Source organism: Lissotriton vulgaris, chromosome 1_1 (assembly GCF_964263255.1).
Source record: "Lissotriton vulgaris chromosome 1_1, aLisVul1.2, whole genome shotgun sequence".
Taxonomy (NCBI): domain Eukaryota; kingdom Metazoa; phylum Chordata; class Amphibia; order Caudata; family Salamandridae; genus Lissotriton; species Lissotriton vulgaris.
In genome coordinates, this window is record NC_141685.1 from 409,849,802 (window position 1) to 409,865,679 (window position 15,878).

At 48.5% G+C, this 15,878-nt stretch overlaps 1 protein-coding gene across 3 annotated transcripts in view; it reads right to left on the reverse strand.

The window, feature by feature from the left end:
- The window catches only part of USP24 (ubiquitin specific peptidase 24), a 1,909,144-nt gene that overhangs the window by 1,454,393 nt on the left and 438,873 nt on the right, over positions 1-15,878 (reverse strand). For all 3 annotated transcript variants that reach the window (XM_086952711.1, XM_086952716.1, XM_086952707.1), the window contains exons 21-22: positions 1,590-1,730; positions 1,437-1,490 (exon numbers count right to left, since the gene is read on the reverse strand). In XM_086952711.1, coding sequence (XP_086808837.1) covers positions 1,437-1,490; positions 1,590-1,730 — 195 coding nt within the window. The remainder of the gene's footprint in view (positions 1-1,436; positions 1,491-1,589; positions 1,731-15,878) is intronic.

Consider the following 15,878-nt stretch of genomic DNA (forward strand, 5'->3'; position numbering starts at 1 on the left):
GAGAGAGCTTCATCTAATGGTCCTGCCTCGCCTTTGGGTGCATGAGGCAACACATGCCATACGACTTATGAGTTGTGACCACAGCCCAGGTGCCAAAGATACTGTGCAGTCCATGACGGGCATCTGCTTTCTGGAGTCTCGGCATTGATGGATGCCTTTAGTTTTTGGAAGGGTCAGCATTTCTGACAATACAGTCTGAAAGATTTTAGAATTTGTCCAGGCAACAACAAAGTAGAAACTGTAGACTGATCTGCAATGAAAGGCATAGAAAGGTACTAACGTGCCTCTGCTCGTCACTTCTGGGGCAGTACTAAGACAACACAGAGCTAACCAACGCCACCTGTCGGCACACAGGTGCAGTGTTGCTGAAGTTCTCCAGATCCAGTCTGGCAATTAGAAGTATCCATCAGAAACCAGGACTGTGACGCTGACAATATCAGCACATGAACTATGATAAGCAAGGACAGGTGCCCTTCATAAAAGAAGATTAAAGTACCTATGGAACAACTACTGAGGGACCTCAGACTTCTTTACAAAATACTTGGGTCAGTATTCACCAATGTACATTAGCCTGCAAAATAATTACCAAAATATCCCAACCTAATACTTAGACCCAGGTGAGGATCTTCCTCCACTCCTCCCCATGCTTAAAATGTCAATGCACCTAGGACCTTAAGTGTCAGTAACCACCATAACCATAAATAATACACCTAAAATATCCATTAACCACCCTAACCTGAGCCTTAACTCAAGCTACCACAGTATGATGAACAGCTGATTAAGGACAATTATACAAGATTTGCCGGCCTACACTTCTAGTTCACGGAAAGCCATATGGCTTCAGAGGGGAAACCAGTAGAGAATCTAGAAATGATAAGCAAGCCATAGTGATTCAGCCCAGCTGACAGAGGGGAATGACAAGTCTAAGGCGAAATATATGCCACAAACAAAGGAACTATAGGTGTCACAGCAAGAGTGAATGGAACACCCTAAAAATGTGACTAAGAAACCAAATATCAGAGTAACAACTGAGATGCTAAATGCAAGTTCACAGTTTTCTGATTTATCGAAAGTAAAATGTCAACTAATAAAACATCAAATCAGTGAAGAGGGGTAATTCATTCTGTTACATTAACTGTCACCTAGAAAAAAATTCTATTTAGCAATCTTAAAGAAACATAACATACTAGTTATTTACATTATGTTGTTTGTGACATTATCCATGTTGCCTCATATTTACCAAAGTACACAAATTCACCAGTCTTCCAGGAAAACTTCCAGACCTACTTATTTGCAACTATCTGCAAGATTTATATAAGACCAGACCCAAAAAAATGGTTGGTGTGGTTGATACAACAGGAATGACAGCATACCAAACATGTGCAACACAAAATGAAGCCACAAGATAAAAAAAAACTATTTTAAAGTGCACTCACCTCAAGCCTTGTGTAGCAATCTGCAATAAACTTCTTGTGTAAAAAGACTGAATCCTAAAAAGTGATAATATCAAAATGAGGTGAGGCAGACAAACATAAAATAATCCCCCAAAAAATGGTGTTAAAACTGAGCATACTAAGTCATTACTCTACCTTTTTAAGCCTTGGATTAAGGTTAATATAGCTATAGTTGATTATCAGCTGAATGGCTTCATTGGCTATCTCTTCGTCGGGTGATTCAACTGCAATTTTCCAGATGAAATCCATACCCATTAAATCAACTTTTTCTACATGCTGTATTTAAGAGAATGAAGATAAAATATGTTAAATGTCACATCTTATCTTGTGTGCATGATGCCACATTCCACTTCATAGCACAGCACTTTCCTGGCGTTACACTCACTTGAAATCATTGCTTATACAAAATAAACACTTATTTTCTACTATATGCGAAAGCCATTTGGAGCAAACAATTTACAAACAAAAACCAACAGAATAAGCATGAATTACATAGAAATCAAGCTAACTTTGGAAAAAGAGTGATTTGCCTTAACTGCTTTCAAAATAAATGTAGGACATCTGCAACACCTGAAGGCTTCTGGGAAGGAGGGTGGGCACATGTGAACCTAAGGCACTACATGCCACAAACAGAAACTTACAGGATAAAATGTTCAGTTTATGGCATGTGTAGCTGTGGATACACATGCTCTGCATAGAAGGTAAAGCTGTTTACTTTTAAGCGGTGGCTAGCCAGAAGATGTTGCAGAACATTGAAAAAGTGTACACAGTAGAATTTGGCCCACTAGAGTTAGTTGGTGTGCTAAGATATCAACACAGTAGTGTTTGGTAAACTTGTCTGGCGTGGACTAGGTAGCTGCCTTACAGATGTCAGCTATTGGAAGATTACCCAGAAAGGCCATTGTGACTGCCTCCGTATGTGTAGAATGTGGATGTGGCAGAGCAGGGGGCGGAATTTTGGCCTTAGCATAGCAAGTTATATGCACTTGACTAACCATTGAGCTATCCCTGCTTTGGAAATGGGAGTGCCTTTGCTTGGTTTAGTACAGGTGAAAACATTCTTGAGTTTTACAAAATGCTTTTGTCCTATCAATGTAGAACATGAGGGCCCTTTTTACGCCTAGTATGCCTAGTGTATGAATGGCTTTCTCTGCTAATCAATCTGGGTGTGAAAAGAACACTGTGAGTTGGTCTGAAGTACAAAAGAGAGACCACCTTAGGCAGAAATTTTGAGTTTGTTCTAAGGACTACCCTGGCAGCGTAAACATTGAAAAAGCATGCTTTCATCAAAAGAGCATCAATCTCACTCACATACCTGAGGTAAGTGATTGCAACAAAAAGGGTATTTTCCAAAACAAAAAATAGAGAATGCAAGTAAGAAGGGGCTTCCATGAGCCTAGTGAGCACTACATTGAGGTTCCAGGACGGGGTTGGGGGTAACCTAGGGGGTATAACCCTTTTCAGTACTTACATTACTGCTTTTATGACAGAGACCCTGAACAATTATGAGTGTTCCCTATGCTGTAGATATGCTGCCACCACAGCCAAATGTAAGTGAATGGAAGTGTAAACCAGGATTGAGTGTTGCAAGTGAAACCGGTAGCAGATGACGTCTTGCACTGCTGGCTTGAGGGGATCGATGTGTTTGGGCATGCAGTAGTGGACAAACCTCTTCCACTTTGCTGCATAGCAGACTTGAGTAGTGGGACGGCAAGCTTCTTTGAAGATGGACATGCATTTGGCTGGCAAATTTAGATACCCTAACTCTAGGACCTCAGAAGTGAGATAGCTAGGTTGAGTTGCCTTGGGTTGGGGTGCCTAACTGTGCACTGGTGTTGAGTAAGAAGATCTGGCTAGTTGGGGAGCTTGTCGTGAGGGACCACAGACAACTTGAGAAGGGTTGTGAACCACTACCTTGGCCAACTACCGCCCTATCTCTCTGCTCCCATGGGTGAGCAAGGTCTTAGAAAAATATATTAACCAACAGCTAGTGAACTTTCTGGAAGATCATCACATACTAGATCCCACCCAGACGGGCTTCAGACCGAAACACAGGACTGAGACCGCTCTCCTCATGGTTACAGAGGAAACTAGAAAAATCCTGGATCAAGGAGGATCAGTGGCAGTGATCCTCCTTGATCTAAGTGCGGCATTTGACACGGTCAGTCATGACACCCTACTGGATTGCCTGTCCTGTGCTGGGATTAAGGATAAAGCCTGGGCATGGTTTAAATCTTTTTTGGAGAACAGATCCTTTAGGGTTTTATGAGACCGCTGGCTGATGTCGTCCGCCCACTTGGAGTTAAGATCATCTCCTACGCGGACGACACGCAGCTGGTGGTCTCACTGGCGCAGGAGGCAAACCGGCCTGCGCCAGGCGGGCTTAGAGAATGCCTGGAGGAAGTGAAGACCTGGATGTCTTCATCATTCCTTAAGTTGAACGGGGACAAAACAGAGCTGATGCTCCTAGGCCCTTCAGATCTTGGCCTCCCCCCCTCTCTGTGGCCCCCCTGTCTAGGTCCCCTCCCAGCCCCCAAAAATAACATCAAGAGCCTCGGAGTGCGGCTGGACAGATCTCTGTCCTTCAACGATCAAGCCACAAAACTTTCAGCCACCTGTTTTGGCATCATGAGGATGCTAAATAAAATATTCCCCCTCCTTCCCATGGAAGCCAAACAGGTGGCCATACAAGGTCTTATACACTCACGCCTTGATTTCAATAACGTGCTCTACCTCGGCGCCCCAGAGTACACCCTATGCAGACTGCAGATTATGCAGAACTGCGCAGCGCGCTTACTGCTCAAAATCCCCCGTAGACATTCAGTGAGGGCCGGACTGGCAAGCCTTCACTGGCTACCGGTTCGGCAGAGAGTTCTGTTTAAAGCATTATGCATAGCCCATCAAGCCTTCTGGGACACAGGCCCCAGCATCACCCGCGATTTAGTCACTCATTACACTCCTAACCAAAGTCTTCGCTTCAGCCAGACCTTTTTGGCAGTGGTGCCAAGAATAAAAAGATCTAGATCTGGCGGAAGGACGTTCGCATACAACGCGTCCAAGACCTGGAACACTCTGCCACTCCATCTCAGAGCCAACCCTAACCTCACTGTGTTTCGTAAACAATTAAAGACCTTCCTGTTCACTTCCCCCCACTAACTGCCAGTCTCCCTTCCTCTGCTCATCAGTAGGTTCTGGTTATCCTAGCGCTTGGACGCCTCCGGGCAACAAATCGCGCTCTATAAATTTGCAAGTTTACAAGTTTACTACCTGACTGACGTAGGAGCCGCGAGGGTGAGGAAGATCTGCCGTGGCCTCTTGACCACATATGGTACAAGTGGGAGAGGCAGAACCGCGTAGGCAAATAACCCTGACCAGTTAATTCATAGTGCATTGCCCATGGACTGTGGGTGCGAACACCAAGAGGTGAAGCTTGGGCATTTGGGATTTAGGTTGATTGCTAATACATCGGGAAACCCCAACGCTGGAAGTACAGGACTTGGGGCTGGAGTCCCCATTAGTGGACTTGATGCCTCAGCTTGTTGAGTAGGTCTGCAAGGTCCGCTCCCGTAAGGGAAAACCGCAAGCAGATGTACTCTATGGATTGGCAAACATCAAATAATCGTCACTAATGATGAGAGCTGGGGAGAGTGTGCGCTCCCTTGTTTCCAAAAGTAACACATGGCAGTTGTGTTGACTGTTTTCACCAGGACTGTTTTGTGATGTACATGGTAGAAGAAAGCTTTCAGAGCCAGTTGGGCTGCCAGCAATACCAGATAGTTGATGTGGAAGGTCTACTGAAAGAGTATCCACAGGCCCTGAACAGTAATACCCAGCAAATGCGCCCCCTGACTCGTGAGAGAGGCGTCGGGGTGATTGTCATCTAAGGAACTTGCTCTAGAATGGGCCTGCCCTTCAACAGGTTGTTGCTGTTCCATCACTGCAGAGATGGGTGCTGGTGGTGGAGGGTCAACCCTAGACCCTCCTGGAGACTCTGCACTTGTGACCATTGTGCCACCACGCACTCTTGCAGCTGCCATATTTAATCTAGTGCCGAGAACAATGAAGATGCAGAAGGCCATTATGATTAGCAGGTGAAATAATGTTCTGACTGTTAACTGGTGATGGACCAGTGCAGTGCTGCAATAAGCTTTCACGGTGACTGAGTTTAAAATTTCCCTTAGAGAGGGCTGAATCTGACGGGTTCGAGGTGGGATTTTCCCACGTTGATGGCAAAACCAAGATTGTCAGGATATAAGGTGTTCTGGGTGTGGGCCAAGCACTGCTGTCTGCTTGCACTTTTCATCAGTGAATCGTCTAGGTATGGGAAGATGTGGGCGCCACTCATCTTGAGATGACCAGCTACCACTGCAAGGCATTTCGTAAATACTCTGGGAGCCGCGGTTACCCTGAAAGGCAGATCTTTGAATGGAAAGTGCTGTCCACTTACCACAAGCCTGAGGCAGAGGCATGGAAAAGGGTGAATTGGGATGTGAAAATAAGTACCCTTCAAGTTGAGGGCAGTCCTGAAGTTGCCTTGCTGCTACAGGAGTATGACTTCCTGGAGCGTGATCATGTGGAAATTATCTGACTGGATGTACTTGGCGAGAGACCTGAGGAAAAGTATGGACCTGAGGACCCAGTCTTTTTTGGGGTTGAGAAAGTACAGCGAGTACACTCCTTTGCCATGTTAATGTGGTGGCACAGGCTTGGTTGCCTCCTAGAGTAAGAGTGTGTTTCTGGCCCGGGTGTTCCGTGGATATGGAGTTTTTGCTAGGGGAATGTTTGGTGGTGGAACAATGAGTTACAGGCAGTAACTCTGAACTACAATGGAAAGATCTAACTGGTCTGAGGTGAAGTTTTAACATTGTGTGAGGAACCCCTGCAGGCATCCCCCGACAGGTGTTGTGTGGTCAAGAGGAAAGGGAGTCACAGCTTGGCTGGGATAGCTCCTGTTGCTGCATTGTCTCTACTCCGGTCCTTGGAATTATTCCACCTACAGGCACCCCTGGAATACCTTCGGGAGGCTTGCTGCTGCTGCCTTTGGTAGGAAGTGTCACCACTAAATTGCGAGCGGCAGTAGGAGCCAAGGGGTGATGGAGAATTGAGAGCCCACATTTCCTTATCTGTATTTGTGTTCTTCTATAGCATCTGATGGACTTGAGGCCCAAAGAGGTGTTCCCCATCAAAGGGCATGTTGGTCAGATACTGCTGGACTTCTGGCTTACAGCCAGAGACACAGACCAAGGAGTGATTCCTGATCAGGATGCTGGAGTGAATACTCCTTGTGGCGGTGTCAGCCGCATCCAGAGCACACCTAATGGTTGTGTTGGAGATTATCTGCCACTCTGCTACAAGCTCCGGAGCTCGTTGGATGTACTGTTCAGAGAGGTGTTGGATCAGGTCTACCATCTCATCCAACTGGGCTCGGTCATATTTAGAGTAACAAAGTTAGTGATGATCCAATTGGTGGCAGATTGCATGGCCACCCTTTTTGCCAAATCAATCATTTTATTCTCTTAACCTGGTGGTAGGCATCTCCAGTACCCTCTGCATTTGTCTGTTTACAGACGGTATATGTATAACCAAGGAGTCAGGTGGGAGCTGACTTACGTAAGGTGGGTCTGAGGTGGAGGGTTAGTATTTTTTTTATTTATTGAACCTTGGCATGACCACCCTAGCCTCAATTAGGTCCTTAAAGACATCCTGTGTGAACTTTAACATATCCTTACGCCTGTGAAGGCATTGTGCAGAAAGCTGGGAGTAGGAGAGCATTTCTATCAAGAAGTCCTAATCTGCAATTTTGTACAGGTCTATCTTGTGGAAGGTGGCCGCCCTCTGAATGATCTCATAAGAGGTGCTATCATTTGGAGGGGAAGGCCTGACAGGGTACAGGTCAGGCCATTGTCAACTGGGGGAACAACCTCATAATCATCCCTGGGATCTATTGCGTGTGTCAGGTCATATGGGTCATCATAAGGGTCCAGAGGATTCCCCTCCCCTTCGAATAAATGTGGTGAGCCCTTTGGGGAACATGATCGAGACCCAAGTGGTGGAGGAGGAGGAGGCACAAAAGGTTGAGAAGGAAGCAGACTGGTGCCTCTATTATCAGGTTTCTTGAGCTTGGGAGGTGGAGGTGGCTTCAATGCAAGCTGCACCTCGAAGGTAAACTTACTCTTGTGAGGAAGAGTCTCCTGCACACTTGATGGTGGTTTTGCTGCAATTTTCCCCATGTGCGGGAAAATAAACAGTCTCTTTTGTGGAGTATTTAACTCCTCCTGGAGACGCTTTAAAAACGGTAATTCCTGATCATCAGAGTCTACTGTGGATTGATGACTGAACGCCGAAGGCTGTTTCGGCATCAAGGACTGTTTCGGCACTGAAGAAACTATTGGTGCCAGTGCAGAGGAACTAGAGGGCGCAGAGGGAGTGGTCAATGCCTAGGAGGGCCAGCTCTTGAGTGGCTGTTTGAGCGCCTTGAATTGAGTTTGTGTTGGCTCGAAAGGCTTAGGGCAGAGCCAGCCATAGGCGAGCCAAAAGGCTGTGGCCCAGATTGTGGGCTTGACGTCCACCCCCTGGAGGGGTGGTAGGTAACGTAATGGTGGGAGCTGTGATGAGCTGTACTCACCGTCCCCCTTTTGTGACGCTGGCCCGGTGTGGGCAGCAGGTCTGCTGCCATTGAATTTGAAGGCAAATTTTGTCTGAAGCAGGCCGCTTGCTCGGCGACATTTGCCTCTCCTTCGATGTCCTCTCCAAAGATGTAGGGGTTTCCTCTGACCGCTGCTGTTCCATGGCACATTCGGCAGCCCAACAATCATGACTGTTTCGGGAGGTCGTTTTGGACCGGAAGGCAAGGCAGGAAGAGCAGGAGGTATTGTCATGCTCCAGCAATAAGCAGAGGTTTCAGACTGAGTTGATCTTTCTACGAGTAGTCAGAGTGGCACTGTGGACAGTAACGAAAGGGTGCTTTTCCATCATAGTATGCGTATTTTCAAGGCCAAAGCCCTATGACACAGGCCTGAGATGGGCATGGAGCAGGACAGTGTCAACGAAGACAGAGATGTCTATCCGATGGAACCACCACCAGGGAGACAATAGAAATCACAATTCAAACTGATTGTCTAGCTCAAAGAAAAGGAAGACTCGAAAGCACGGATGTCAAACCTCACCCGGTGTCGACTCAGAGCCCCAGCGATGCACGCTCGACCTCAACAGCAGAAAACAATCTAACAATGAAGCCAATGCTAAAGCACATTAACAGTCATAGGAGTCACTATACATCATGACTCGAAAGAATGCTTTGAAGAAAAACAAGGTGTACACATCAACACCCACCAATAAATGGTAGGAGAATGCAGGGCGTGTTTATCTACAGAAGGGTTCTCCAAACCGGTCCTGGAGGGTCGGATCCATGCCCGATTTTTTGCATATCCCCATTTAGATAAATGTAGTCATTTTAAAAATCTGCCATGGATCCGGCCCTCCAGGACCGGTTTGGAGAACCCTGATCTACAGCTACATATGCCACAAACATAACTTGTTATTCTAGTCTAGTCACTTCCAGAAGCACTGCACCTGCTCACACAGGATCCAGGACCATATTTTGCCCTGCTTGTTGAAGTATCACATGGTGGTTGTGATGATCTTGAGGACATCTCTTTGATGGTGGCACAGGAAAGCCTTGAAGGCCATACATACCACCTGAAGTCCCCGAAGACTGATATGGTGCTGGGCCTCCAGTGACGGCCAGTGGCATCCGGTGGAGGCCCAGCTCCATATCTCCACCTATTCCAAATGGCACTCCAAACCCGGCAGTGATGCATCTGTCACCATGACGGAGGGAATGCGCCTGCAGCAGGTCAAGCTGGCATTTCTTTACGCTTCAGAGGATCCTGAGCGGTCTTCTGCAAGATATGGATGGAGTTAGAGAGGCATCCTTGATGCAGAAACCACCAAAATCTGAGGGTCCACAGGTGCCACATGGCACTGGGGATGCACATGGCTATAAGAACAGGAAGCTGCAGAGCTATCCTCACTAAGACATTGGTGATCATCCTGAAATATCAGGACAAATCTGGATTGTCTCAGACTTTCTGTGACAGGGGAAAGGCCCTGAAAGCCAAAGGAAAGGAAGTCTTTGCCTGGAGCTCAGGTGGGACTTTGGTTTGTTGATTTTGACACCCAACGATATCACAAGTTTGGCTGTCGTCCAAAGTGGTCAACGACTGACTGGCAAGCCCACCTTTAGTAGCCAGTTGTTGAGGTACAGAAGCACAAGTTACTTGCCTTCGGTAACGATGTATCTGTAGGCAACATTAGCAGTGATAGATTCCTTACCTTAGAATTACCCCCAGGCGTCAGACTGGATCCGGAAAGCTTTTAGTCAGCAGTACCCCTGTGAGCCGGGCAGCAGCGTCGTGCGGCTGCACGTGCGTGGTTGCCGTCGTTGGTGCCAGGATGACGTCGGAGCTACTTCGATGCGACCATGCACGCGGACGTCAGTTCTGTACACGACTTTACGCGCCAGGAACGCAGAGCCATGCAAGAAACTGGCCACTCGTGCCATGAAACTAGGGCCCTGAAAGGGATAACCTTAACCTTAGAAATCGGTTCGCAGAATGGGGAGGATAGGTGGGACGGTAAGGAATCTATCACTACTAATGTTTCTTACAGATAGATAGTTACCGAAGATAAGTAACTTGTGCATCTGAAAGAAACACGTAGTGATAGATTCCTTAACTTAGAATAGATACCCCAGCAATACCAACCCAGGTGTTGGCTCTGCGAGCCGAGATCACAACAGAAAGTCCTGGAGAACAGAACGGCCAAAGAAGCCGTCTCTCCGGACTTGGCTGTCCAGGCAGTAGTGCTTAGTAAACGTGTGCAGCAATGCCCACGTAGCAGCCTGAGAGATGTCATGCAAGGGAACGCTGCATCCCAAGGCAGTAGTGGCTGTCATCACCGTGGTAGAGTGGGTGCGCAATTCCACTGCAGGCTCCTTTTTTCCTAAGGAGTAACAAGCCTTTATGCACGGAATGACCCATCGAGAGATGGTTCGCTTGTGCACAGCCCAACCTTTCTTGGCGCCCAAGTAGCCAACAAAGCGCTGGTCATCCGCCCAGAACTGTTACGTGCGGACCACATAGAATGAGAAAGCACGTTTTAGGTCCAGACGGTGGAGCCTCTCTTCCTCATTTGAGGGATGCTACTGGGCCAAGGCGAGAAGAAGAACCTCTGAAAGAGGAGCGGAAAGGGGATCCACAGCCGGATCGCCCGAAGCTCCATAAGGTTGATGTGGAGCTTGGACTCCGCTGGAAACCAGAAGCCACTGATCTCCGCCTCCCCCATGTGGGTGGGCACCCCATCCCATTAGGGGCGGGTCCATCACAACTGTATATTCCGGTTGAGGAAGGGAGAGGGATCTGCCATTGACCCAATCGCGATTTGTGAGCCACCACTGCAATTGTCATGCAGTGCCCTCCGAGATCTGGACGTGATCAGACAGGTTGCCCTGGTGCTGTGCCCACTGTAACTTCAGGTCCCACTGCAGAGCCCGCATATGCGACCTGGCATGATCCACTAGCAGGATGCAGGAGGCCATCAGACCCAGTGGTCGAAGCGTCATCTTGACCGAAACCCGGGAAAGAGGCTGAAAGATCGGAATCATAGTCAATGTCCCGAACTCGCTGCTCGGGAGGATAAACCCAGAACCGCTCCGATGAAAAGGAGCTGCTGTGAGGGAATCAGATGCGATTTCGGCACATTGATGGAGAACAGGAGCACGGTGAACTGAAAATGCTCATGGTCTACCGTGAATCACAGGTAGCGTCTGAGCATTAACTCCTTGGAGTCTTAGGGGGAACTAAGGTACAGGCCGCCCCCCACTCAAAATGTACCAACACAGACGAGGCCTGTCCCACAAGACACTCCTATTTATCAATTAAGCTGCAGGATCTATATGGATGTGTGCATGACCTTGTCACTATCCCTTTCCTTGTTATATCAAGGCTCTTTAGTACCTGCGCAAGTGTCACTCTTTGTCTCAGTATACACAAGGTAAGTTAAAAACTGCCAAGACACTATCACCCATACACACAAAAAATTGTGGAGAAAGAGTGAGCACCTCACTGTAGAACCACCAATGGGGTTATCTGGCTAGCAAATGCCAGTGTACCCACTTATCATCGGTTGCTCACTCTCAAGAAAGTGGAAAGAAAAAGACGGACACATAGTAGAAAAGGACAAACAACATGCACAAATCCTTTTCCTCCTAAACAGACAGACAATGCTCAATTCCGTGCCCCAGCGACTATTGAATCCCAATCGCTGTTTAAGTGTACATAATCACCCTTAACCCCTGTGAGAAAAAGAAAAAGTGAATCTCACACATTAAAATTGCAGAACTCACTGACCACTCCTGTTTTTATTCTGGGTTGTGAGTACTCCAAATTAAAACAACTCACACTGAGCCAAGTTTCATGCGAGTCTGAATCGCCAACATGTTTCGTTGCTATGCTTTGAGCAACTTCATCGTTACATCTCATTACTCAAAGGTCGCCAACATCACGCACTGTCTGCTGCACTGGTTACTTGCATATATGTGAAATCATGCCAAGTTAGCTCAGTGGGAACACCCCTAAGGTACAATACTCGAGGGGAACAGGAAGTACACCGCCCAGCCCCGGGGAAAACTTATCTCTCAATGGCCGGTGTCAATCTCAGCGCCAGCAAGTATCCCAAGGTTCTGACTCCGTGGGAAGATCCGGCTTACCCCAGCCGATAACTACACGCTCCGTCATTCAGCCACAGCTTAATGCATACGAGGCCATGCCGATTGATATAAACAAAGTTCCGCCCTTGCTACCTCGTATCACGTGATGACCGTGATCATGTTGTGTGTAGCCTGAATTAAGCGCGGGTAGTATCTACGGCAGCCATCTTGGAGTGGACCGAGTTCCACCAACAAAGTGCGTTTTCGAGCCAAAACCTCTTAAAATTTTGTAATCTCTCAAAGTTCAGTCACACCCCCAGGTTATATATAGCATTCTGGGATGAACTACATATATTCCTTATTTTTATACAAGCATAGAAACCATGTGCAGTGCATTTGGAAATAGACCCCTATTTCTTCAGTGTCTAACGAAGTCTGTAGTACATACTAATAAGATAGGCGAACAACAAGAAATCGCCACTAGGTACAAAAGTCTTCATTATTGTATTACATTTATTTACCAGATAGTAATACAAACACACCCTCCCTCAGGGCCGCAAGTGGGGGAGTTATTAATCTCAATGCCGAGCACGGGATTATAGTCTTATTATACAGGACTGGTATAAGTTAAGGGGTTAACGCTGGCTGATCTTGTTCCATTCAATAGAGTCATTCAATCCCCCTTGGTCCACTTGTTCCTGATAGATCCACCGGGCCTCCTTACGGGCCAGGCAATAGAGTCATTCAATCCCCCTTGGTCCACTTGTTCCTGATAGATCCACCGGGCCTCCTTACGGGCCAGGATGCTCTCAGCATTGTAACTATCACAGAACACTCTTTCCAGGACCACCCAGTGTAGATCTTTGGGGTCATGTCCTACCTCACTGAAGTGTTGTACCAGGCGTGTGGTTAGTTTTTTTTGCTTTAAGGGTACTTAAATGTTCTTGAATGCGTACTTTCACCTTTCTGGACGGGAGTCCAATGTAGCGTCTGTGAGCAGGCAGGAGGGGGATATGGAAATAGGCGTCCTGCAAGTCCAATGCCACCATCCAGTCTTGCGGATCGAGGGCAGACAAGACTTGAGCAAGCGTGAGCATCTTCAACTTCTCCTTCCGGAGGAAGCAAATGACGTTCCGAAGGTCTAAGATAGGACGCAGGCTCCTGTTTTTCTATGGAACCAGAAAGTAGTGGGAATAACAACCACAACCTACTTCTAGCGTCTGAACACGCTCGATGGCCCCCTTAGCCAGGAGGGCCGCAACTTCCTGCTGGAGATGCTTCAAGTGATCCCCTGACATTCGGTGGTACTGAGGTGGCATGGATGGAGGGGTTGTCTTGAAGGGGAGGGAGTAACGCCTTCAGACAATTTGCAGCACCCACTTGACCAAAGTGATGTTGCGCCAGTGGTGGAGATTATGGCGTATTCGTCCACCCATTGGCCACTGTTGGGCCTGAACGGTCTGACTAGGAGGGCTTTGAAGCGGATGCTGCGGGGTTGGAAGTGGACTGGCCCACCCTCTGGCCCCCTGAACTGCCTTGGCGGTTCCGACATCCGCGACCACTCTGGGGTTGTTGCTGCTGCTGTGGCCTGTGGCTCTGCGAACGCTGTGGGGTGCCCCTTCCGTGGCCACGAAAGGCAGAAGGAGGAGGAGGAGGAGGAGGCCACGCGGCCGACAGGCCCAGGGACTTGGCCATAGCCCGAGAGTCCTTGAAGCGCTCCAACGCACTATCTGCCTAATGACCAAAAAGGCGAATGCCATCAAAGGGCATGTCCATCAGAGTGTTCTGGACATCCCCTGAGAAGCCAGTTGTCCTCAACCAGGCATGGCGCCAAAGCGCCACCGTCGTGAAAACAGACCTCCCTGGTGAGTCAACGGTGTCCAGCCCACAACGTATGGTGAACTTTGCAGCATATCTCCCGGCCGCAATCGCCTGGGAAAGAACCACCTGGGCCTCCCCTGGGCAGTTAGGCAGCACCTGCGCACCCGTGTTCCACAGAGTGTGGGTATGGCAGCCCAAGAGGCATGCGGTGTTCACCGACCGCAGCAATAAAAACACTTTTTTGCCAAACTGATCCAGCTTCATGAATTCCCTATCCGGAGGTGCGGTAGCAAACGTGCTCTGAGATGTAGAGGCTTGGACGACCTAGCTCTCAGGGGTGGGGTGTTGGGTAAAGAAGATTTTGTCGCCCGGAGCCTGGCGATGGCGTCGGGCCACGTTACTATCCACAGGAGCCCCTGTGTTGGGCCTGGACCAGGTGCCCAAAAAAACGTCAGACAGTGCTTCATTAAAGGTTAGCAGGGGCTCCAAAGAGGTAGCCACTGGTTGGAGCACTTCTGTCAAGAGATTAGTCCTGTCAGCCACCGTAGGAAGTTCGAGGTGGAGAGCCTCGGTCGCCCTCCGCAACACCACTGCGTAACTGGCTCACTCCTCCGTAGCCATGGTAGGAGACAACAGGTGAGGTGTAAGACCACTGGCCTCCCCCAAATCCACTACCCAGTCCTGATCATAAGCACAGTCCTGTGCCAGAGGGTCCTCAGACCCCTCCCAGTCCTCCCCTTCCTCCGAAGTCTGTGGAACAGGCTCAAAATAAGGAGGAGGGACATAAGGCACAAAAGGGCCCATCAGCATCGGGCAACATTGATCCGGCACAGTGACCGGGTCAAGACTGAACCTGGGGACGTCGTCGGCCCGAGGAGCGGGCGACGTCTATAGCGGTGCCGGGGAAATCGGCGCCAGTGGAGGTGTCACTAGGTCAACCGGCGTCAATCGGGATCCGATCCCGGATCCTTGGGGGGCCTGAGGCGCCGGAGCGACACCGGGGCCAGAGACTTGGGGTCGTAGGCGCGCCCCAGGCAGTAGAGACACACGCTGTGTGGATCAGTCACCCAGTCACCAACATCAAGCGGTGACAGTCTACACAGTTCTTGAACCCGGGCACCCACACGACACCAGGAGTCGATAGTCTCGAAAAGACAAGGTAAAAGGCCTAAAAAAACTCATTCAAAAAGTGACTGGGGGTACTTGCTCCTCCCGGATCTGCACTTGCTGGCGCATAAAAATAAAGAACCAACGTCAGCGCGCGTGGGCGTGTCTTTATAGCTCCGACGACGTCATCCCGACGCATGCGAAGCCGCACAACGACCCCTACAGACGCGCAGGGTTACTGCTGACGAAAAACTTTCCGGATCCAGTCTGACGCCTGGGGTAATTCTAAGGTAAGGAATCTATCACTACGTGTTTCTTTCAGATACTTATGTATTCAACTACAAAGATTGGCAGTAACCACTTCCATCATCATAGTTAAAATCCAAGGGGCAGAAGTAAGGCTGGAGGGAGCACGGTGATTGAAAAGATGATTGGGTCACTTTGAACCACAGGTAATGCCTGAGAGATGGGAGGATGGGTATATGAGAGCACGAGTACTGCAAGTCCAAGGATGCAATCTAATCTCTGTGGTTTAGAGTAGACAGGATCTGAGACAAGAAAGATGACCAAAATTGGCAAGAAGCCTCTGTCCTACAGAACAAGGATTTAACAGGAGTACAATTATCAACGTCTCTCAAAAGAGTGCATTTGCACGATAGTTCTTTTGGACAACAAAAGGTTGGATTCCTACATAAGAATTACAAAGTGCTCCTATTAAAGTCGCTCTGGGGTGGGAAGAAGAATAGGAGGGGCAAGGCATCCCATTTAGTCTATCCATCAGCTTGAAT